The sequence below is a fragment of the Urocampus carinirostris genome, chromosome 15, assembly GCF_059441175.1.
Source record: "Urocampus carinirostris isolate Australia breed hairy pipefish chromosome 15, RoL_Ucar_1.0, whole genome shotgun sequence".
NCBI classification, from domain to species: domain Eukaryota; kingdom Metazoa; phylum Chordata; class Actinopteri; order Syngnathiformes; family Syngnathidae; genus Urocampus; species Urocampus carinirostris.
Window position 1 is genome coordinate 5,762,330 of NC_142363.1, and position 26,027 is coordinate 5,788,356.

At 40.4% G+C, this 26,027-nt stretch overlaps 1 protein-coding gene across 2 annotated transcripts; it reads left to right on the top strand.

The window, feature by feature from the left end:
• On the top strand, nucleotides 1-25,695 carry utp25 (UTP25 small subunit processor component). 2 transcript variants are annotated; one of them, XM_088355052.1, is made up of 12 exons: nucleotides 1-156; nucleotides 1,615-1,654; nucleotides 1,791-1,959; nucleotides 2,033-2,269; nucleotides 6,181-6,269; nucleotides 6,344-6,754; nucleotides 10,069-10,282; nucleotides 14,694-14,896; nucleotides 16,161-16,343; nucleotides 20,280-20,389; nucleotides 23,503-23,748; nucleotides 25,258-25,695. In XM_088355052.1, the coding sequence occupies exons 1-12, from the start codon at nucleotides 56-58 to the stop codon at nucleotides 25,508-25,510; spliced, it is 2,256 nt and encodes a 751-aa protein (XP_088211178.1). In that variant the 5' UTR covers nucleotides 1-55; the 3' UTR covers nucleotides 25,511-25,695. The 2 variants fall into 2 exon arrangements, with proteins under 2 accessions (XP_088211178.1, XP_088211179.1); XM_088355053.1 differs by having other exon boundaries at nucleotides 1,791-1,953.
• Nucleotides 25,696-26,027: the final 332 nt, after the last annotated feature.

Genomic DNA, 26,027 nt, shown 5'->3' on the forward strand with positions numbered 1-26,027 from the left:
GCTACATACAGTATGATAGAAGAGTTAGCTATTCACGTGGGTCGAGTGTATCAACATGGGGAAGAGAAGGAACAATAAGGAGCTTCTTACCAGTCTGACTAAAAAACAGAAGAAACACTTGAAAGACTTTGGAGAGGAGCATCCATTTCACGATGTGTAAGTGGCAACAAAACTTAAAACTACTCAAAATGTGTTACTCATACTCCAATTTGTTCAATGACGAGGCGTGCTGTGGGCTCCTTCTGTATGATAACTTGATTTGCCGACAAAGTATTCACAGATTTCTTTAGTGGTTACTTAATAAATGACAATGAAATGGTGGCATTGTGTGTTGACTGGCCATGTGCTCATTTAATGTTGTTTAAAAAGCCATTACGAACTTATTTCACAAGTCTAGTCGCTTTATTTACTGTCACAAAATTTCTCTCTCCACTATTACAACATCCCCTGATCTGAGACCTACACGAGGGCAAGGAAAAACCTTAAAAAACTCAGTTTGAGGAATATTAAAAGCACTTGATAAGGGAGTACCCATGAGGTAACGGTCTTCCAGTATGACAAGGTTGCAACTGATGTTACAGGGGCATTAGCAAACGATATTCATCCATCCATCTATTTTCTGCGCCGCTCGTCTTCACTAGTAGTGCAGGGCCCCTACCATCCATCTTTGGGCAGGGGACACCCTGAACTGGTTTCCAGCCAGCCGCAGGGGAGTCGCCGACTGACACCATGCTCATTTACACCTAAGGACCAATTGACCCGACTAAGTAACCTTGCAGGCACGGGGAGGCTTTGGTACCCGTAATTGAATTCTGGACCTCCGCACCGCGGGACTGCGCGATAACCACCCATCCGCTGTGCCGCCAGATATTCAATCAACATTAAATATAAGTAATAGAAAACATGCAAAAAGTCCTGTTAACAGCAACGTCAGGCTTCCTGTCGCAAAATCTCGACGTATGCAGCACGTTATAGTGTCAAACTCAATTTCACCGAGGGCCACATCAACATCAGCAAATGGCTGTCCTCAAAGGCCTTAAATGTTACTTGTAAATTAATCTGGTATGTTAGATAACTGTAACTACTAACTACCCATACTCCTTCATGTAAAGCAATTATTCGAGTGCCGGACATTACAGTTGCATTGAAAAAAAATGTCACTAAACATATGTATAATGTTAAATAATATACAGAAATCAACTTGGACATTTTTAGGGTCATGTGTTTTTCAATTCCCCTCATTGAGGTTATACAGAAATACTGGTAAGTAGTCACTTTGCGTGTTTTGTAGTCGACAGGCATTGTGGGAAAATATAGTTTTTGTTCAAAGCACTCTTTCAACTTCATTTTCAGACACTCAGACATTTTAAGCTCTTGTGGGCCATATAAAATAATGTGGCGGGTCACATTTGGCCTGTGGGCCATAGGTTTGATACCTGTGTTCTATATGATGGTGTGCATCAGGTACATTAATTCGTACGATGGCTCAGAAAGCATGCGCTGTGCAGCATCCAAGCTCATTCTTCTCCCTCAAGGACAAGAAAGGCTGCAATTTATTTCCTTTTTTTTCTTTTGTAATGTTCCTTGTTTTGTTTTTTTGTTTTTTACTTACAGTGTTGATGATCAATCTGAAAAGACACAAATAGTAGAACTGGTGAGTGATCCAAATCTAATCCCTTACATCATGTGCATGACAAAGTTGTTACTGTAATTTGCTATTTAAAATTTCATCAGGATCCACCAGTTTTGTACTGACCAATATATAATCACTGTTTTTTTAAAAATCGAAGGCACCAAGCCCAGAACAGTCAGACGCTGAGCTCGATGATTTGGAGGAGGAGGAGGCGGCAGAGCAGAAAACAGCTTATCAGAAACTTCTTTCCACTCTTTGCCAACCCAACCACAATGCCCAAAGTGAAGAGAGCAGCAGTGACGAACAAGAGGAACTTCTTGGTGAAGGCATGCTACTGCTGACATATTTTGAAGTTAAATATGATCATTCCAATGTTAACAAATGATGTGTTGATTGCAGAAAACTGCAACGAAGTTGACCCAGACAATAGTGATGAGGAGACTGGTGAAGAAGAGGAAACCGAAGATTCTGGTGTGGCTCTTTCTCAGTCATTAGAAGGCGAAGAAAAAGACGAGGAAGATGGTGAGGAGGATGATGGAGAGGATTTCATCGACAAGGAGAACGAGTCTGAATTCTGCTTGGAGACCAATGAAAGAGTGCAAGGGGACATTGATGGTGTTACTGACCATAACAAAGGTGAGGGTAAATAAAGATGCAGTTTATCCCAAATAATTTTGTGGGACCCTAGTGGGTGGTCCAGCAGGGTCCAGGTGCATATTTTCCCAGAAGAATATGTGTATATTTTCAATTCAAACGCATCTATGTAATGCTTTTTCAGAGAAAGTTATCTCTATGATAAATGTGTGCCCTTCTGAGCTATCGAATCCTGAATTCACTAGTTATGAAAGGCAATGACACAGCAAATTTTCCATTTTTTCCATTTGTCCTTTAATTGGGTGTCCTGTATGCTTATTTGATATGCCCTCCTCTTCATTGCTAATAGTTCACACTGCTCCACGGTGGTAAGCTTTTGTTAATACCATAGTGTCAATGTCACATTTTACCCAGCCGTTTAAACACAGTGCAACCGGAGCGGTACACCACAACAACCAAATGTCTTCTGTCAGTCAGTATAAGTGCTGGCTCTACTTCAGGGCATGGGGCTGACTGACCAAGATACCATTTTACTAACAGAGACACAAAGCACAAATACACGCCATGGAGTTTGAATACTTGTGTAATGAGAAATCTAAAAGCTGCGGCTGCATCGGCTCGCTACAGTTTCTTACATTTTGGTCATAAAACCCAGTCTTCGACTCAGTTTTTGACGGCGAACAAAGTCAACTCTAACTGCAGATTAATATATGATCGCAGTTTTTTGCTGGATATGCGATCATCCAGAAATCAAGCGCTCGTTGCTACGACCACTCTGGAGTGTTTACTTAGCCTCGGAGTGCTACTTCAACAAGACCCAGCGGCCTACAAAGCAGCGAAGCAGAGTGGCAAGAGAAGGCGGTGTGACCGGAGGAGGAAGCGAGGTTGTCGGGCCGGGCTATCAGCTAGGCTAAAGGCTAAACCGTTCAAAACGCCTCTCCCATCCATTTTCCTCTCCGTTCGCTCTCGGGACAATAAACTGGACAATTTACAAGTGGAACTTACATCGAACCGGGGTTGACGAACTGCTGCGCTATAATTCTGACGGAGACATGGCTAAACTCATCTATCCCGGATGACGCTTTTAGCATTGTGGGGCTAACTGCATTCCGCGCTGATTGTAGCGGCCAACTCACCGATAAGAGCAAGTGTGGCGGACTATGCATTTATACCAACAACAACTGGTGTAGAAATGCTAAGATAATCTCAAATCACTGCTCACGGGACATTGAACTTTTGACGGTGATTTGCAGACCCTTCTACCTCCCGAGGGAGTTTAGCGCTACTATTATTACTGCCGTGTACCGATATCAGAGGAGCATACAGAGCAGCCCCCCGCCCCCACCTTGGCTCATCAGATCACCTTTCTGTTAGGCTATTTCCTGCATACAAGCCCCTGCTGACCAGAGAAAAACCTACAGTGAAGCAGGTGAGGGTGTGCACTGAGGGGGCAATGGCGGCACTACAGGACTGCTTTGAATGCACAGATTGGGACATGTTTAAATCGGCTCCCACTTACAACAACAAAATAAACTTAGATGAGTATGCCATGTCTGTGTCAGCCTTCATCAGTAAATGTGCAGAGGACGTCAGCAACACCAAAACCATCTGCACCCGTGCCAATCAGAAGACCTGGATGACTGCTGAGATACGCAAATTGCTAAAGGCACGGAACCTTGCCTTTAAATCTGGTGATGAGGAGGCACTGATATCAGCGAGGGCCAACCTGAACCGTGCTATCAGACTAGCAAAGCGATCGTACAGTCAAAAAATCCAGGACCTTTTTCCTTAGCACAACCAACACCAGGGCTATGTGGAAAGGCATTCAGGCCATCACAAGATACAAGCCAACCACCGCTCCAGTGGGGGACACTAGCATGGACTTCCTGAATGACCTCAACAACTTCTTTGGGAGGTTCGAGGCACAAAATGGCACCCCTGCAGCGAAAGCGGTGCCACATCAGGACGAAAGAGCACTCCTCCTGGACTCGACTGACGAGAGGAAAACCCTGAGAAGGGTCAACACACGGAAGGCTCCAGGCCCTGACAACATTCCAGGGCGGGTCCTTAGGGAGTGCGCCGATCAGCTGGCTTGTGTCCTAACAGACATTTTCAACACCTCGCTAGACCAAGACACGGTACCATCCTGCTTCAAGATTGCCACCATCACCCCAGTGCCAAAGAATCCCCAGATCTCATCATTGAACGATTACCGGCCCGTTGCACTGACTCCTATCAGAATGAAGTGCTTTGAGAGACTGGTTAAAGAGCACATCACCTCCAGTCTCCCCTCCTCACTCGACCCCTTTTCAGTTTTGCCGCTCCTCCGGGGGATGCCATCTCCTCTGCGCTTCACCCTAGCCTGACACACCTAGAGGAGAAGAACACCCATGTGCGGATGCTGTTCTTGGACTTCAGTTCAGCATTCAACACCATCATCCCACAACACCTGGTAGACAAACTGAGACTCCTGGGATTCAACACCCCCCTGCGGAACTGGCTGCTGGACTTCCTCACTGACAGACCCCAGTCAGTGCGGATTGGTCAGAACATCTCCGATGTCATCACCCTCAGCACGGGCTCCCCCCAAGGCTGTGTCCTGAGCCCCCTGCTGTTCACCCTGATGACACACGACTGCGTCCCCAGGTCAGCCGCAAACCACATTGTGAAGTTTGCGGACGACACAACAGTGGTGGGCCTCATCAGGGACGACGACAACCTGGCCTACAGAGAGGAGGTGGAGCAGTTGGTGGGCTGGTGCAGAGACAACAGCCTGGTCCTGAATGTTGATAAGACTAAAGAGATCATCATCAACTTCAGGAAAAACCAGCCCAACCATGCCCCACTTCTCATCAACAACAAGGCTGTGGAGGTGGTCAGCAGCACCAAGTTCCTAGGGGTGCACATCACAAACAAACTCGCCTGGACCGTGAACACTGCATCACTGTTGAAGAGGGCACAGCAGCGCCTGTACTTCCTGCAGAGGATGAGGAGAGCCCAACTGCCCCCACCCACCCTCATCACATTCTACAGGGGCACCATAGAGAGCATCCTGACCAGCTGTATCTCTGTGTGGAGTGGAGGCTGCAGTGCCTCGGACTGGGGTAGTGTGAGGAGGGTGATGAGGACAGCAGAGAAAATCATCGGGACTTCTCTCCCCTCCATTCAGGACATTGGCCAGAAGCGCTGCCTATCCCGAGCCAAGAACATCATTAGGGACCCCTCTCACCCCCATCATGGACTCTTCACTCTGCTAGCCTCTGGGAAGAGGTACTGCAGTGTGCGGTGCAGGACCACCAGTTTCTGCAATAGTTTTGTCCCCCTGGCCATTAGACGGTTAAATGGTCAATCACACACATAGTAAGTCTACATTGCTGCTAATCTGTACATCTGTTTGTCTGTTTTGTTTTTTGCACTACTAGGAGTTCTTTATACCTAGCCACTCCTTTGCACATCTGTTCTCCTCTGCACTATCGTACTACAGTGTTATTGATACTGTACAGTGACTTGTTTACCTGACTGCCCATTTTGCACATCTGGTCAGCTGCTACTCTTGCACTCTTTGCACTATTGTATAATACTATACATAGCCATAATTATTTAGTATATTATTAGTACTTCAATACTCCAACTCAATACATTTTATTTATATCTGTACATTCAAGGAAACAGTGCGGGTCAGATGTATCGACATTTCGCTCTGTATACACGTGTACTAGAATAACAATAAAGTATATCTGAATCTGAATCCGATGTTCTAAAATGTTGTATTATTTTTATAATGCAAGTTCATAAGACTGGCGGGATCCATTAAACCTTGGCGAACCTATGTATCGGAAACACTGAGATGTCTTCATAAATTAAGTTTAACTCAGTGGTGTAGCAACATAATCAAATCATTTTGAAATTTACCTTTACAAATAAAAACACGTGCTGGTATTATGTACTTTCAGATCTGTTTTTCCAGCATTTGGACACGGAGCTTAGTGAGGAAGATGTGCAAAAGATTACATCAGGAAGCAAAGCAAAGGCACAGATCACGGTACAGTCTTTGACGTAACCTTCTCGAGTGTTGTTAAATCATCAATATGATCCGTTGTGTATTTCTGAATTTAGTGGCCAAAATTTGGCTCGCTTCTCTCCGTTACACCCTTGGAGAGATTTGGCCCCATCAGCTCATACAAAGACACTGAGCTCCCAGCTTTCCACAAGCGCCTGGAAACCAGTTGGAAAAATCTCGACATGTCCGAAAAGCCTAAAGAGAACTCAGAGGGAACCAGCCCATTTCAGTTGGGACTGTTGGCTCTCATGGGAACATACAAAGACCTGTACTACCCTGAGACTTGCCCCCTGAAGTTGGGCCCGCAAGTTCGAAATGCTTACTGTCTCCATGTTCTTAACCACGTGCTAAAAGCCAACTCGAGCGTCCTAGCTCACAACGCTCAGCTCAAAGAGCAGAAGGAGCAGGCAAAGTGTGGAAAACTGCAACTAGATGAACCAAGAGACCAAGGTCTAACCAGGCCCAAGGTAAATACCTGTTACACTCAATGTGTAATTACTGTACTTGCAGGTGAATTTACCTAGCATTGTTTTGGTTTATATTGGTTATTCATTAAGATAATGGCGGCAGTTGCTGGAAAATGTTTACACACCGGTGTAATAATGCCAGGTTTTGGAGTTCACTCATATATTGTATTTTATTGGACCATACCTGGGTGGGCAAATTACCACATAATCCGGCCTGCCAAATAAAAATTGAACCATATGATGCAGAGGGGGTAAATCATGGTATGCTGTCGGGCCTCTGCTGAAGGGTTGCATGGCGCAACAACTTACCCCATGTGGTGCTGTGGGCTTCATTTTCAGTGTCAGGTTGGGAAGAGGAAAGTGGAATAAATGCTTGGTGAATGTGAGTGTGTTCTCGACTTAAACCAACTTCTACTAGGGAGCTATGACATTTCAAGCAATAACACTTCTTAGCTAGCCTCATTGCATTTGGAGTTTTTTTCAATGCTGTTTATCATATTTTAGTGATTTAATAAGAGGCATTATTACTTCACTTTAATTCAGAGTGTTTTAAAATCAAATGGGTGAAACACTCGATTTATAAGCAAATTTACCATGTACGTGTAAAAGTTGTTCCTCTTGTAGATTTTTTTTAACCCAGCGCAGCTCAGAATTCAAAATGTTTCCCCACCCCTGGGCTATACAGTGCGTCGCCTATAAGTTTTAACCACATTGTCGCTTGAACAACATTTAACATATATTGTCGCACTATACTATTCAATGCAAATATATATGGATTTGAAATAAAATATTAGAGCAAAATGATTTTGTACCTGATGACACTCCACCTAAAAGTTGTCAAACTTACAAAAGCCTCAGATGCCGTCCTTTCAATCTGCTTTTATCGCAAAGCGGTCTCCAACCACTAGATTGTGGCCTGTTAACAGGTGTAGTTTATTTGCTTTTGTGCCATAAGGAAGAAGATTAAGTTCCATTATTTATTTTCCTTTTATTGTTTTATTAAGACCGCTACGATCACACCAAACTTGAACCAGGCATCTTACCAGCTCAGTAGCCTAGATGGTAGTGTGCCCGCTTTGAGACTGGGGGGTCGCTGGTTCGCGCCTCGACCGAGACATACCTAATTGGTATAATGGCGGCGCCCTCTGGCTGCGGCTGCATCGACTCGCTACAACGGGTCAGATGTATCGACATTTCGTTCTGTGTACATTGTTACAAAGAATGACAATACAAAGGAAATTATTATTATTATTATTAAGTGTTGCATTTGAAATCTGGTCATTGTGGTTTGCGTTGGGCTGGCAGACAGTGCAACTCTCACATTGGAAGATACAGCAAAGGATTACTCAAACCAATCTTCTGCGCCGGTGGCCAATCAGTGTGAAAAAATGGTCAACTGCAGCCTGCTACGTCAAGCTGCAAAGATGGTAAAAAAACTGGTGGCCATAGAGGAATAATCAATAATTGCAGTTTGAGGAATCCCTACGTACAAAATAAAACAAGCACAGCATGCAGACCACGCAACACCAACACACTTTTCATGAGGGTCAGTTATTTGCTGTGTGTACTTTTGATTACTTTGCATGCGACAATAGCGACTGTAATTTAGAAAATTGGCAACCAAAATATGTTATATGAAGCTTTCGCTTGATGTGAGATTTGTTAAACCAACAAGAAATTAAAACTAATCCCGCCCACTTACTGTTGGGTGCTTGTTGTTTTCTGGTAAACAAAGCAGTGGCCAGAAGGGGGTAGAAAGGAGTTACATTTACTCTTTAACATTTATTTCATAAAGTTTTGGGACATTTGGTACTTCCCTGAGTATTTTTAGATCACGATACTTTTACCTGTGAAGGAGGAATGGTACTCTTATTTCGTTCTTTCTCCCGTGTGAGCGCCGAACTTTGCGGCCCAGGCTCCGGCCCTTTAAGAGTAGCCGCGCAGGTCTCAGGCGTGTGTGTGTGTGTTGTTGTGTGTGCCAAGCTAATTCGTAGGGTTCGGGCTGGTTTGGACTTTTATACTGTTGGGTCGGGCTGGATTTTTTTTAGGCCCGGTCTTAACTCTTAGTTGAGGATCTGCACAGCATGTACAGTGTTCGACGCACTTCGGCTGCACTTCAGGTTTGCTTCAGGCTCAGTCCCTCAAATCAAGTCAATCGGTCGGGCTCTGGATGGTTCGGCCTTTAATACCCACGTGTTAGGTCGGTCTGGATTTATTTTTTGGGGGGCCTATCATACCTCTAATTACATTTCTTTAATTCAGTTTAGAACAATGTTTACTGTTGAGACACTTTATTATTAAACCCCACACAAAAACTGTAAAGAGCCAGAAACACCAGCCAAGCACACAGAGCAAAATTGATTGGGTAAGTGGTAGGGGTAGGCGAAGCTATGCACACAGCACCATTTGCACTGGAGGTAAATACGTCACTATCCTCGTTTGCAGTATTATGTGACATTTTTACTGGAGTTGGAACTCTGCTTGCCCCTTGTTTTGAAACCATTATTTATGAAAAAAATGAAGGTCAAAAAGAGCTTCGACAATCTTAAGTAATTGTGGGAGGGAGACAAGTTGAAAGTCGTATAATTGTTGATATGGGACACAGGCTCTGACTTTTTTTTTTTGTATTTCCTAATTTTTTTGAAATCATCTTACATTACACAGTTAAATAAATTGCGCTCAAAAATTAGATTTGTCTTAAGAGCTAGTTTGGCGGATTTGCTGAAATTTGTCTTAAAATATAGAATATGGCTCTCTTGGTAAAAAAAACCAAAATATTTTGCTATTATAGCTCTTTGGAACGAAAAGCTTCCTGAAGTGCAATGACATGTAGTGAAATAATATTTAGCAGCTAACCCATTTTTCAATACAACTGGCACGATATATATTTTCCAGTGTTCCACGCTTGTTTAGGGTGGTTTTGACCCTGGGGACTTAACGGTCACTGAGCCTTTTAGACTGAATGCTAGCGTAATTTGTTTCAATCATTTGCCCGCATCGTCACATAAGCTGCAGCATTCTGGTTGTCTAAAAACGGATGTCTAAAGTCAGGAACCATGGCTTAGAAGAGACGATCAAAATTGTTCATGCACTATCTGTGTGTCAGTGTAGGGAATAATGCTGATATTTATTTTTTTAAGGAACAGAAATGGTTAATTTTTCTGGTTACTAGTTTATTTTTCTATAGAGTGAATCGTCACTTACTCAGTTATTGTTTGGAAGTAGTAGTGAGTAACGATTTTCAAATATAACGTGCCCAAAACACACAGCAGTGTAAATTAAAGCCATGTCAATTAAATCTTGTAACCCGAAAGGTCCTGATTCTTGTGCCGTTGGGTGGCGAAGTCCTCCATATCGTCAACACATTTATTCATTTGTTGGAGAGCAAAGGCAAGAAAATAGTGGTCAGCAACAAGAAGCGCTTCAAAGACCAGTTTGGATTGGCTGAAGACAAACCACCTAACCTGCACAGACCGGACGATTATCACGCTATCTTTTCCGGCAACGTGGACGATCACTTCAGAATTGGTGAGGTTCTATCCCAGAGATTCCCTTTATGATTAAAGCTAACTGCTGTTTTAATAGTCAACTGGTCACCAAATATTGAATGAAACAATTAGTCCAATAATCTGATAAATATTTTTCTTATATCCATTATGAAGTCGATTTAATGATGCGGAAACTGCTGATTCCAGGGTTTTTACAGGTGCTTGAAATCCATGAAATTGCTTGCATTTTAATGTTGTGTTTTCAAGGTCAGGAAAATGCTTGGATTTTGGGTGAAGTGCTGGAAAATGCCTGAAATTGTTGCCATTGCCACGTGTCTTGGCAGTCTGACTATATCTTTTTTTTTTTCAAGTGCGTGAAAATGACGCCCAGGGCACATGCTCTGAACGCTTGTCATTATGGCGTTGTTATGTGGAGTGTCACCGCCCCCACTGGTCTTACCCAGGAGGATAGCGCTGTTTATAAAACCGGTTCTTTTGGCTCGGCTCACTGAGGAGATCCCGCTCTTTCGGCTCTCAATCGACTGCTCAGATTTTCGGTTGTTTTAATTGTACACAAGGAATATCAATAAAACATTATCCACCAAATTATTTAGTAATTTTTGCAGAGGGTCCCTGAAAAAACACATTAAATATTATTTGAAATGTTCACAGATCTACAAAAATATACAACTTAAAATACAAAACAATTTTAGCTTTTTACACAATGAACAGATTTAAAGTTCAAGAGCAACACTAAATCCCCCAAAATGCAAAACAATAAAATAAACATTAAGAATATTAACTCTTCAATGCTATATATAATTGGGAAAAAAATGCTAAACAAATCCACGATTTACAATTCTGTTTTAACCAGTTCAGACACAGATCCTCTGAAAATCGTGCCATAAATATTATTTGTAAAACAAAAAGTAAAAGATCATCAGCAGTCTCTATGATTAAAAGAATGAACGCACTCTGCTTAGGAGTAATCCATATTAAAATAAGTCCAAATTTGGCTAATTTTTCTGCTTTATACATTATATATAAATATATATATATATATATATATACAGGGCAGCACGGCGGCGCAGTGGTTAGCGCGTGTGCGGCACAGTTCTGAGGTCGTGGGAACCTCCTGCGTGGGTTCAAATCCAGCTCCCGGCCTTACTGTGCGGAGTCTGTATGTTCTCCCCGTGCTTGCGTGGGTTTCCTCCGGGCACTCCGGTTTCCTCCCACATTCCAAAGACATGCATTTCAGGTGAATTGCCCGGTCCAAATTGTCCCTAGGTGTGAATGAGCAAATTGTCTGTACCCGTGTGCCCTGCGATTGGCTGGCAACCAGTTCAGGGTGTCCCTTGCCCACTGCCCGATGATTGCTGGGATGGGTTCCAGCACCCCCGCGACCCTACTGAGGATAAGCGGTGCAGCTGATGAGATATATACAGGACTGTCTCAGTAAATTAGAATATTGTGATAAAGTTCTTTATTTTCTGTAATGCAATTAAAAAAACAAAAATGTCATACATTCTGGATTCATTACACATCAACTGAACTATTTCAAGCCTTTTATTATTTGAATATTGCTGATTTTGGCTTACAGCTGAAAAAAACTCAAAAATCCTATCTCAAAATATTAGAATATCATGAAAAAGTATACAAGTAGGCTATTCAACTAATCACCTGAATCATCTAATTAACTCGCAACACCTTGCGAGGGTTTCCTGAGCCTTAAAAACACTCAGCTTGGTTCAGTAAACTAAATCACAAGTATGGGGAAGACTGCTGATCTGACTGCTGTCCAGAGGACCATCATTGATACCCTCCATCAGGAGGGTAAGACACAAAAAGAAATTTCTCAAAGAGCAGGCTGTTCACAGAGTGCAGTTTCAAAGCATATCCACAAAAAGTCTGTTGGAAGGGAAAAATGTGGCCGGAAACGCTGCACAACCAAGAGAGATGACCGCAGCCTTAACAAAATTGTGAAGAAGAGCCGCTTCCAGAATTTGGGGGAGCTTCAAAGACAGTGGGCTGAAGCTGGAGTCCAGGTATCAAAAGCCACAGTTCACAGACGTGTCCGGGAAATGGGCTACAATAGCCGTATTCCCATGGTCAAGCCACTTCTGAACTCAAGACAACGGAAGAAGCGTCTGACTTGGGCTATGGAGAAGAAGCACTGGACAGTTGCAGAGTGGTCCAAAGTCCTCTTTTCAGACGAAAGCAAGTTTTGCATTTCATTTGGAAGTCAAGGCGCCAGAGTCTGGAGAAAGGCTGGAGAGGAGCAAAATCCAAGTTGCTTGAAATCCAGTGTGAAGTTCCCACAGTCAGCAATGGTTTGGGGAGCCATGTCAGCTGTTGGTGTTGGTCCACTGTGTTTCATCAAGTCCAGAGTAAATGCAACTGTGTACCAAGAGATTTTAGAGCACTACATGCTTCCATCTGCTGAAAAGCTCTATGGAGATGAGGATTTCATTTTCCAGCATGATCTGGCACCTGCCCACAGTGCCAAAACCACCAGTAACTGGTGCACTGACCATGGCATCACTGTCCTTGATTGGCCTGCTAATTCCCCTGACCTGAACCCCATCGAGAATTTGTGGGGTATAGTTAAGAAGAAGATGAAAGACACCAGACCTACAAATGCAAATGAGCTGAAGGCCGCTATCGAAGCATCCTGGACATCAATAACACTTCAGCAATGCCACAGGCTGATTGCCTCCATGCCACGCCGGATTGATGCAGTAATCCGTGCAAAAGGATTCCCAACCAAGTACTGAGTGCATCAATGGACATTTTCAAATGTTTGATTTAGTTTTGCTGTTATAAAATTATTTTTTTACTTGGTCTGAGGAAGTATTCTAATATTTTGAGATAGGATTTTTGAGTTTTTTTCAGCTGTAAGCCAAAATCAGCAATATTCAAATAATAAAAGGCTTGAAATAGTTCAGTTGATGTGTAATGAATCCAGAATGTATGACATATTTGTTTTTTTAATTGCATTACAGAAAATAAAGAACTTTATCACAATATTCTAATTTTCTGAGACAGTCCTGTATACAGTACTTCCTTTTTTGTCTTTTGCATTGATCTCAATCATTACCAAACACCCTTTCCGTGTCTGTAAAGAAGTGTGACGTAGACGAGCTGCACATGCCTTGTTGAAGCAGGATGGCAGAATTCATGTCAGTTAATAGCAGCATATTGACACAAAAAAGATCATAGATGGAAACAGCTCAAAACAGTACAAAGTATGTGCTAGCTGCAAGATTGCGTCTTTATTGTTGTCGTCAAAGTCAACCACAAAAAGGGTACTTTTACGCTGGATTTCTTCAAAGGTATTGGGGGAAAAAATTAAAAATTTAGCTTAAAAGTGCTTGAATTTGGCCATGAAAAAAAGTAAGTGGAGTCAAGTAAACATGTATTCCTGAAATCCAAGACCAGGCCCATTAGCATTAGTGAAACAGTAAACAAAACAAAAAAGATGTGTATTTTGTACATTCAGTAGTCAACTGCAGTCTGTAACAAAAGAGACTTAACAATTATCAGCAGTTGGCCTTGACTTGTAGTCTGGCGTTGGTTGTTTTTAGCGTTTTAAGTAGGGATCTTTGTTTTTCAGACTGCATGGATTTTATTTCCAATAAGTCTGTCAAACACGATATGAAATGACACTCCAACTCTTTTTTTTTATAGCAAAATATATGCTTCGAAAATGTACAATGCATCTCATCCAAACCGTATTAGCTTGAATCTTACCAAGGCAAGTCCGACTCATTTTCGTTCAACTATCCAATGTGCTCTTTAAATGTTCATGCATCTCTAAGCTACTGCCATGATACCCAAGGCGTGCTATGCAAACTTTGCAGGTCATCCTTTTATTGGCCTTATGCAGACTAAAATGGTCCCAAACTTTAGAGATTTTAGTACGCATACTTGGTGTACCCGCGTCATTTTGTTATGTTACCGCTTGAAACCGAGACGCTATTAAGCATGTGCGAATGTGAGCAGAGATCATATTAATAGTGAGATGGCTTTTCTTCCTCATGCCATGAGGCTCTTTAACTCCACCCGGCAGAGTAAAGGCCCACATTAAACCACACCACCTACATTGGATATTACCGAATCTTACTGCAATATGTATTCTGTGTAGCACTATTTAGTTACTCTATATAACACGCTACAGTGGGCATTTGCACGTCACACTGGGTATTTGTATATTGTATTCTTTTGGCTTTATTATTGTACTGTTCTCAGCTCAGGGATGCTGCTGGAAATGTGAATTTCACTTCGGGGATGAATAAAGTATCTATCTATCTATGTTGAAAAAAATTGAGTCCGGAAACGATAGTCAACAATGTAATTCATTGTTGACTCTTTCTATTATCAATTTTTGTCAAATAAAAAATACTTACCTGGTTAAAAAAAATACTTATTTATTTTATTTTTACTTTCTTCAGGTGTCTCCATTATCAAGGGCAATATGCGCCTCTACTCGCCCTTCTACTCATCAGACATCATCATTGCTTCTCCGCTGGGGCTCCGTACAATCATCGGAGTGGAAGGAGAACACAAGAGAGACTTTGACTTCCTCTCCTCCATCGAAATACTCGTACTAGACAAGGCCGATGTCTTCCTCATGCAGAACTGGGAACACGTTTTGGTAGGAGTACACTTACCCTTTTAGATTGTGTGCACTCGTATACGGTCATCTTCCAAATCAAGGGTGGCCGAACTACGGCTCGCAGTTAGCCTTTTTAATCTGGCCTGTCAAACGAAAATGGTAAAAGTATCATGACAATATATACATAGATATTTGTATGTATATAGTAAATAATGTACTACTAATGAAGACATTTTATTTTTTTATCGGTGTCAGCCTGTTCGCACCCTCCTTTTGTTTGTCTACTACAGAAATAATAGGAAAACTTTGACAAAAGCCTAATAATTTTTTTTGCCTGAATTTTGAAAATAAAATAGAAATACTACTGCAGTAATACTCCAAAAATATTGCTACAAAAACACTACCACAGAAATTATACAGGAATTCTACTACTACAATAATAATACAGAAAAAACTACTACAGAAAAAAATACAGTCATATTACAAAAATACAATTACGGGAATACTACTATGGAAATATTGCTACAACTGTGGAAATACAATAAAAATACCGCTACAGAAATACTGTAATAATACTGCTACGGAATTACAAAAATACCTCAAAAATACTGCTACAAAAATACTAATAAAATACTACCACAGAAATACAACAGAAATCATACTACAGAAATTGTACTACAGAAATGCTGGTACCTCAAAAATATAGCTACAGTAATACTACAATGATAAAACTAAAGACGTACAAAAAAAATTGACAGAAATACTTTAATAAATACAACAACTGAAATAGTACCATATTACTACAGAAATACTCCAACAATAAAATGACAGAAATAATTACAGAAATACGACAGAAATTTTGCATTACAACTACAGTAATACTACAGAAATACTAAAAAAAAATACTAAAAAAAAACGACTATGGAAATTCAACAAACAATACGACAAATATACCTTAAAATTACTTCCAAACTAAATATCAAATTTAGTGCTAACAAACATGATCCTAATACATTTCTTTATTTGGGAAAAAAAAGAAATGCTAAAAATACCTGTACAATCTTATTCAAATACAAAAATACTACGACAGAAATACTATGACTGTAATAATAAAAAATACTACTGCAGTAATACTCCCAAAAACACAACCACAAAAATACCTCCACGGAAATACTACAAACATACAACAACAGAAATTCTAAAAAATATTACTACAGTCATACTAAGGAAATTTGACAAATATACGACAAAACTACTTCAAAAGTATTATTATTTGCTTATCATCTTGTTCTCCCCCCACCAGAATGTGATGAAGAACATGAACCTGCAGCCACTGGATTCACACGGAGTCGACTTTTCTCGGGTGCGAATGTGGAACCTCAACAATTGGGCCCGCCATTACCGCCAAACGCTTGTGTTCAGTTCCATCCCAGAACCTCAGATCAACAACATCCTCTCCAAACATTGCAGCAACTACCGCGGACAGGTTCGCTTTCTCATAGCTTCTTTTGCTTCTAGACCCAAAATAGAAAGCACGGGTGCTTGAAGTTATTTTAATTGCTTGAATCTTAATGTGGCGTTTTCAAGGTTTTTAAAGTGCTTGAACTTGGGGTGTAGTATTTCTCTATTCAATAGTACAACAAAATTGGAGGTCATGTTTATTTATGTAGCCCTTAATCACAAAGAGTCTCAAAGGGCTGCACAGATCAAAGACTATTGCAAACTATTATTACAGACTATTATGACACCATCCTCTCATCTAAAACCTACAAATGATACACATATTATCAACATAAAGTATAGGTTATTCATATGCTATAGAGTAGAAGTGTGTTTTAAGCTTAGATTTAAACATTTCCACTGAGGTTGCAGATCGAATCTCAGGGGGAAGAGCATTCCACAGCACCATGGCCCGGATGGAGAACGCTCTCGACCCTGCGGATCTCCTCTTGGCTCTTGGGATCACTAGTAGACCAGCATTTTCAGAGCAAAGGGGAAATTAAATCTGAAATATATGAGGGAGCAAGTCCTCGCATGATATTGTATAATACCAACAGAACCTTAAAATCACATCTTAAGCTAACAGAGAGCCAATGCAAGTTAGCTAAAATCGAGGTAATGTGATAAAACTTTCTTGTCTTAGTTAAAAGCCTCGCTGCAGCATTTTGTACCAGCTGAAGGATCTTGATTTTGGACTTTGCATTACAGTAATCGAGACGTGAAGTAACAAACGCGTGAATTATATTCTCCGCATCTGACTGAGACAGCATAGGACGAATTTTAGCAATGTTGCGAAGATGAAAGAAAGCTGTTCTAGTAATATTCTTCATATGTGTTTGAAAGGACAAATCGAGTCAAATATGACACCTAAATTTTTAACCGAGTCACTCTGGGTGATCTTACATTTGTCAATGTTCGCAGCAGTTTTTGAGAACAAGTCACGGCATTTAGATGGACCAATCTCAACATTTCGTTCTTTTCAGAGTGAAGACTCAAGAAGTTGCATGACATCCACTCTTTTATCTCAGTGACGCAGGCCTCCAAATTTCCACAATTTAGTGTGGCAGATTCCTCCATTGGAAAATATAGTTGAGTGTCATCTGTGTAGCAATGGAAACTGATATTATACTTGCGAATAATATCACCTAATGGAAGCATGTAAATGCTGAAAAGAAGGGGGCCAAGTACTGAACCCTGCGGAACACCACAGGTAACACTAAAGGGATCAGATGTCATTTCACCATATTTAACACAGTGCGTCCTATCTGAGAGGTAGGATCTGAACCTTAAGAGGACGGTTCCTGAGAGACCAATCCATTTTTTCCAACCGTTCTAGTAAGATATTAATGTCCACAGTGTCAAAAGCAGCACTAAGGTCCAGCAGCAGCAAGAGTGATGAAGCCCCGGAGTCCATTGACAGTAGAAGATCATTGGTCACCTTAATCAGGGCTGTCTCATTAGAGTGGTTAGCCCTGAATCCTGATTGCATTGATTCAAAAAGATTGTTATCAGATATAAAATCATTCAGCTGCCGTGCCACAACTTTTTCAAGTACTTTAGAAAGAAACGGTAGGTTTGACATAAGTCTATAATTACATAAGCTTTCTGGATCAAGGTTGGGTTGTTTCAGTGTAGGCTTAATAACGGCGGACTTAAAAGCCGCTGAAACTACACCTGAGGATAGTGATATGTTTATAATATTTAGAACTGAAGGTCCAAGGACCCCAAAAAGACCTTTAATCAGCGAACCCAGAAGCGGGTCAAACAGGCAAGTAGTCTGTTTGGCCGTATTCACCACCTGTTTAAGATTATCGAGTGACAGATCATGAAATCGGGAAAAATTCCCTGGACAGCCACCATGTCGCGCATCTATAGATTTCAGCCCTTTAATATGTGATGTATTAACAGTGTCTTTAGAAATTTCTTCTCGTATGCGTTGAATCTTCTTATTAAAGAAGACCATAAAGTCATGGGCTCAATGGGTAGAACTATCTGGGATAATCTGTTGCCTCGTTAGCAATGCTACAGTGTCAAAAGGATTGGGGGTTATTCTTTTGTGCCGCAATCACCTTCGAAAAATAGGCTGATTTTGCGGAGGCAAGGGCTGATTTATACTTTAACAAGTTGTCACACCAGGTTTGACAGAAAACCTCAAGCTTGGTAGCGCGCCATTTTCTTTCAGATTTCCTGCATTCTTGTTTAAGCGATCTAGTTTCATCAGTAAACCAAGGCGTGCGTCTTTTAGGTCGTGATTTAAGCCGTATGGGCGCTACTGAATCCAGGACACTAGCCAGGGTAGCATTAAACTCATTCATGAGTGAGTCAATAGAGCCTTATATTAAGGAAACGACTCAACTACTCCTGAAAGAAGATCAGAGAGCTTAGAAACTATGCCAGTGCTTATATTGCGTCCGCTAAATCCTTCCGTTTTTTAATACAGCATTTAGCCAGCACCTCAAATGTAACTAAATAATGATCAGAGATAACGGTAGTACACGGTAACACTGTCACGTTTGAGGTTGAAACTCCTAGAGTCAGAACCAAGTCTAGAGTGTTTCCATCTTTGAGTCGGCAAATCAACCAGTTGATTAAAACCAAATGTATCAATTAGAGACCGAAACGCAACAGTAAGTGAACTGGGTGGGGAGTTTTTTATTTTTCGTTTGAACAATTTTATTGACACTTTTAACAGCAATTAAACACATTCACAATTTCATTATATCATATTCTAACAATATTAGGTTTGAACAATTTTTATTGACACTTTTAACAGCAGTTAAACAGTCACAATTTCACCATATCATATTCTAACAAGGTTTCTGGAGGTCCAGATGGCGTTTTTGATGGCGGCGAGAGTGAAAGTGTGACATTCTGCCTTTGCTCTTAATTTCCGCCAAAGCTTTTGGTTCTTGTTTGATCTCTCGGATTTCATCATTAAATTCGATCCCCTTTTTAAAGTTCCCCATAATTATTATTTTGTCTGCATAGGTTACTAGGTCAGACAACAGTTCAGAGAATTAATCTAAGAACACTGAGTATGGTCCTGGTGCGCGGTAAATAGTTACTACATAAATTGACATTAAGGAGGACCGCATAACAAGAGCCTCGAATGCCTTATAATTATTAGAGGTACAGGGAGTAAGTTTGAGTAGTTTTTTCAGAAATTAGCGCAACACCGTCACCCTTCTTCAAAGAGCGTGCTACATGACAACTCACGTAGGGCTTATACTTTCAGTGTTAGAAAGCGATGTAGAGGGCTGCCGCCTAGCCGCTTGCTAGTACCTGCATGTGGTTTAGCCAGGTCTCCACGATCATTATAACACAACACACACAAATGTAGTGTTTTCCCACGAGTTGTAGTTTCATGTCATCAGTTATATTGGTAATGGATCTGGCGTTGGTGAGATACAGGCTCTGCAGCGGTGGCTTGTGAGAGTTGAAGTCGCAGAAGTAAGCCAGACCTGCAGCATGGCTAATGCTTCCTCTCCTGACACCGCCCACGGAGCATTAACTTGTGATCAGCATTTCTTTGCGCTCATTTGACTTTCCTTAGATTCTGATTTGAATTAATAAATTTCATTTCAATGTAACATGGTGCTAAATTACTAGCTGTCGCCATGCTTCGCAGTATGTTGTTTAGGTGGATGCATTGTCTTGTGCACACAGACAATCTCACCCACCCCAAACACACAAAGCCCTCTCCAACCAGCCCCTGTGATAGCATTTGCTGTGTGTTGTCTGCTGCAGAACAAATGCATGATAAAAATCCAGAGTATCAAAACCGCAAAAAGTAAATTGCGATACAGTGGGGGATTACTGTTCTACTGAATCGCACCCCAGAATGTCTTATCTTTGTCAACTGAAAACTGTGCATAATTCATATTTGACTTACATTTCATCCTCTTTTTCTATTTTTCCTCAGATCTCTGCTAAAAACATCCCAAAGATCGGGTCCATATGCCAAGTTCTTGTTCAGCTGCCGCATGTCTTCCATATGTTTTCCTCCAATAGCTTCTTGAATCACGAATCACGGTAAGAGTGAACCAACCTTGATAATTTTTTCAACGCTGCATGGTGAAATCATTGAACATGTATTTCAAAATAACAGGATCATTTTGTGCATCACTGAGTCTCTTACTGTGTGTGTATGTGAGCGTGTCAACCTGCCATACGTGTGAAACTTGATGGCTTTCTGGAGCCCGCTGCACTTATGAAATCCATCCATCCATTATCTGCACCGCTTATCCTCAGTAGGGTCGCATGGGTGCTGGAGCCCATCCCAGCTGTCTTTGGGCAGTGGGCAGGGGACACACTTAACTGGTTGCCAGCCGGTCACAGGGGCACACAAGACACACTCACTCGCTCATTCACACCTAGGGACTATTTGGACCAGCTAAATTAACCTGACATGCATGTTTTCAGAATATGGGAGGAAACCGGAGTGCCCGGAGGAAACCCACACAGACACGGGAAAAACATGCAAACTCCACATGGGGACGCTGCGGGAGCTAGACTTGAACCCTAAACCTCTGCACCGTGCCAATTTAATTGATAAATTCATTGTCAATGTAATGAGCTGCTTAAAGCCAGCGGCCGCTATCCTTCCCAGTTTGTTTTGATTCAGAGACATTGACTACGCATGCACAAACCGGCTGTTTGACTGACAGCATACAGCAGCCAATCACTGTCGCCCACACAGTAACACCCTCCCAACACAAAACGCCATCCCTAATCTTTCCCTCGCTATCTTCTGTCTTATTAGAAACGCAATGTACGATACATTAACATCAACAATAACAAAGACAATTCAATTAAAAATCCGGAAAGAGTGAACCAGCGAACACCGTGGCGTACAGTAGTAAGGGGTCTTTGTACATTTACATTTTTGCTGTATTTAAACTGTGTCGAGCTGCAGTGCTTCCTTAATATATCGGCTATGAAAACTTTGTAAATTCCTGTATTTTTGAGTGTTTATTTGTAAAGCTATTTCTAGTTCTGAATTTCAAAAATGTTTTCGTAAAAAGGCTAGCTGCCTTTCATTTTCCTACGGTTATGTGTGATTTATTTTATCCTCATTGTTATAGTTTTAAAAGGACATTGTTTATTATTTAGCACATCCTTGTGGTAAAAAATAATTCATTAAAAACATTATTAATTTGAATAATAAATAAAAATACATTAACTGTCATATGAACATGAATTATTAAATTTAAAAAAATATTTACAGTATTTTGCCAAAGCCTTGAATTTAACTGGCCTTAGGCTGTAGGAACCCTGTTCTAGGTAAATGTATTTGTATTTAACTTAAGTTTTATTATTTATTGTCCTTATTTGTTTTTTGATAAGTTTATAGTTTAGCAGACTTTCAATAAGGAGAGAAGATATCACTGCATGTTAAACTTGTAAGGAGAACAGGAGATGATTGTTCAAAGACCCTCGAGATGCGAAATGCCAGCCTGTTCTAAAAGCCCACTGATGCCTTTCTTTGTATTTAGTGTTTCATATGAGTTTTTTGGTTTTTGAAAAATACATATTTTAGTATACACTCGGAAATAAGGTAAGAAGACATCGACTAATTTTGAACCTGCAGGAGAACAAGAGAGGACATTACAAAGATTAAAGATGCAAAATTCTAACTTGTTCTTTAAGTCCTCCCCTGAGCCCATTATTGGCAGAAAGTGACAAGTATATCTAACGGTGCATGATAGTCAAAATAATGAACCACAGTGAGCAATTCTAAACAAAATACCTAACAACCCTGACATTCAATGCAATCTCATTTGCAGGTCTCCAATATTAAAAACATAACCACATTATTGTAGGCATGCAGAATAAACGTATCAGGTTTTTTTTTTAATTTCTCTTTTCTTCATTTTTAACTAAGGCAGTTTTGGCCCTGCAAAGAAAACACATTTGTGTGGCCCATGTACGTTGACCTGTAGAATGTTTACTAGACAACATGAGAGTGTTTCATCACATTCAAATCTATTAGAAAAACTGGAAAATACATATGTGCATGGCTTTTTTGCCACAAGCATAAAGGCAAAGAAAAACTTAAGGGTTTTGAGGGAATATCTATAAAACTTCACAACAGTCGCTTGTTAAACTGTAAAAAACGAGCATCAAATGGAAAATTTGAAACACACACATCCACTCATGAAATGAAATGATCTGCATTTATATAGCTCTTTTCAAGTCAATGAAAACTTCCCAAAGCGCTTTACAATGTGCTTCACATTTTACCCATTCACCCACACTCACACACCAATAGCGGCTGTGCAGCCATGCAAGGCGCCAACCTGCTTATTGGGGGCATTAGGTGTTCAGTGTCTTACCCAAGGACACTTCGACATGTAACACGGAGGAGCCGGGATTCGAACTGCGATCTCTTGATCACGAGACGAGCTCTCTCCTTAGCTACTGCCGCCCTAAACTCATCAAAACTGTTGCAATTTCCTGACATTGTATATATATCAAGCAGCAATTATCATGTACAGTATGAGACAAAAAACGAGTTATTACCAGAATTTTTTAGAACATATTTAGGAATCGTTAGGGCAGCTATCAGTTAGGGTGGAGACATAACTTCAAAATCTTAGATGGAAGAACAACATTGTTTTTGTATATCTGGAACCGGAGTAAAATTATGGAGCAATCTAAATGAGGACCTGAAGCAAAGTCCAAAAATCTGTGTTTAAGAAAATGTATCAAATATGTTCCTTAGTGGGTACAAAGCACAATGACAATCAATAGTAAATTTAATTCATGTAGTAATATGGCACAGTAACTATGAATATATGTATGTATGTACGTATGTAATTAGGTTAGGTATCTTGCTTTGTGTGTTTGAGCGTATGTATATCTTTTTTTTATTTTGTAAAGGGTTGAGAGCTAATAAGCTTTGCTTCTGCTCACTCCTTTCTGAATGTCATATGTTTTCTCTTCCTTTGTGTTCTGGTTTATCTAGTTTCATCATTTTTTAATCCTACATGTTTCTGTTTTGAGATTGTTAGACAACAATCAGGAATGTACTACTTGTAATGCATATTCAGCGTAAACAACAACAACAATTCAAAATTTCCTTTATTTTTCAGCCATAAGACATTCAACATAGATAAAATGAAACTTGTTTATGCTTCTTCTAGGTTTCAGTTCTTTGTTGACCAAGTTCTCCCTCAGTACAAGGACTCTGTCATGTCGCACACGCTGATCTACATTCCATCTTACTTCGATTACGTCCGCTTGCGCAACCACATGAAGAAACTGGAGATGAGCTTTGCCAGCGTGTGCGAATATTCCAGTAAATCTGAGGTGTCTCGAGCAAGGCACTTTTTCCAGAAAGGCGATAAACAGTTCATGTTGTACACAGAACGCTTTCACTTCTACAAGAGGTGAGTGCGAGGGTAGAATTACGAAAATTACTTGGGAATATAAATCCTCTTTTTTTATTTCGGTCGAACACAAAAACATGTAGCCATTGTAGCAGGCTACTACTAGTTGTGTAACGTGACCAGTTTTAGGCGTGTTATTTAAAAACAGTAATTAGTTAACATTGCTAGTTACTTTGTTTAAAAAGTAATTCTATTAACCCCCAGAGTACAAAAGTAGAGCGTTACTCTAAAAGAAACTAGTTACAAATTAATGTACAGTGGGACCCCGCTACTTCGCGGGTTCAGAGTTTCGCGGGTCTAAAAAATAATAATAATAAGATAAAATATATTTTTTTAAATGTTTTTTTAAGCATTTTCGAAGGGGCGTCGCTACTTAGCGGATTTTCACTTTTCGCGGGTGGTTTTGGTCCCCATTAACCGGGTCTAGAAAATAATAATAATAAATAAAATAATTTTAAAAAAATAAATAAATATATATATTTATTTTTTTTAAGCATTTTTGAAGGGGCGTCGCTACTTCACAGATTTTCACTTTTCGCGGGTGGTTTTGGTCCCATTAACCGCGATAACCGAGGGATTACTTTATATTTACTTGCATCAAAGCCAACCCTCTGAAACTGTTTCGAAAAAGCCCAATAACAAAATAAGTAGGAAAAAAAGGATGTACAACAACCTTTGAACATGTTTAACATTTAATATTTTGTGCAATCTTGAGAGCTTGCAAAAGGAACACTTAACTGAGACACTCCATATCCAGTTTGCCTTCTGGCTTCAAACCATTTGAAGAAGATATTTGTGTACTGGCCTAGACAATTTCTTTCTACATGCACAGTGTATTGCAAAAATACATTTTATGAATAAACATAAATTCAGTACCTGTTTTCCGTAAATTCTGTGTTCATGTTTGCCCAATTTATTTCTCGTTGGTTTGTTGTTCCTGTTAAAGCCACACAACCCATTCGCTACAGGTGACATACAATCAAATATGCACGAATAAGCTGAATCCCTGATTTTGGTATTTATTTCGTAATTGTAAATTCGGCTTAGGTGCGAGTATATACGCTAGGGAGAATATCTACAAGAGAAATTCAGTGATCTTGAACTCTGCTTTAGACGGCGCCACCATAACTGTATTCAGTTGTATTTTCTAAGTAAATATAAACACCCTTCAAATATTGCTATTACTGGATTGAAGGCTGTATATGACAACATAATTGAAGCAAAAGTGCTCATCAATTGGAGGACACTATAATTTTTAACTGTATTCATAGTGTAACGGAGAAACGTGGTAATGCACCAAGTAGTATCAACAGTAAAGTTATGAATCTTGATTAATAATGTGTAAGAGTGCTCGTTACTGAGAAAAGTAATTACATTCCATGAACCCTTTCTTACCAACACTGTTAATGCAATTGTTCCCTGCTTGTAAACATTTCCACTGTTGCTGTTTGGATTTCAGTTGCCATCACCTACCAAAAATGTTTAATTTCTTTCTTTTCCACTGTTCAGATATACCATCAGAGGGATTAAGAATCTGATATTTTACGGCCTTCCCACTTTCCCGCACTTCTACAGTGAAGTGTGTAACATGCTGACGGCAGGGTCTCAGGGGGAAGAAGCCAGTTGGACGTGCACGGCATTGTATTGCCGCTTCGATGCCCACAAATTAGCCGCTATCACGGGCGCACAGCGAGCTGGCCAAATGCTGCACTCAAACAAGAATCTCCACCTTTTTGTTACCGGCGGGGAAGAGAGATCCTGAATCCTGAATGAACAGTTGTTGTCGCTCAAGCCCGTACATTTTGACTATTCATCCTGACTGTCTTTTATTTTTCTCTTTAAACCCTATTTTGTGTTTACCTCGGAGAGTCATGTCTCATCTTGTTGCATACAATGTTTCACGATGATGTTATCAATGAAAATAAAGACACTCAATACCATAAACAAGGGATTGGCCCACTTTTTGAGTCACAGGACATATTGGGTAGAAACATTTGGGGCGGGGCCAGGAGGAAAAAAAAGGATCATTTTGATTTATTGTATATTTAAGAACTGTAAATCTGCTGATAGTCTTGAAACAGATACCTCGAAAATAAATGAAAACATAATGTCCTTCTAAGGGAACAATGAACTGAACAAATGGACAATTTATTGGTTTTGAAACACTCAAAATCAAAGGCAAGTAATAAATTGTGTCCCTTTTTAAAGCAGTAAATTTGAGAACATGTAAAACACATCATGCAATTGCATCTAGGGCAGAAGTTATTTTTATTCATCAA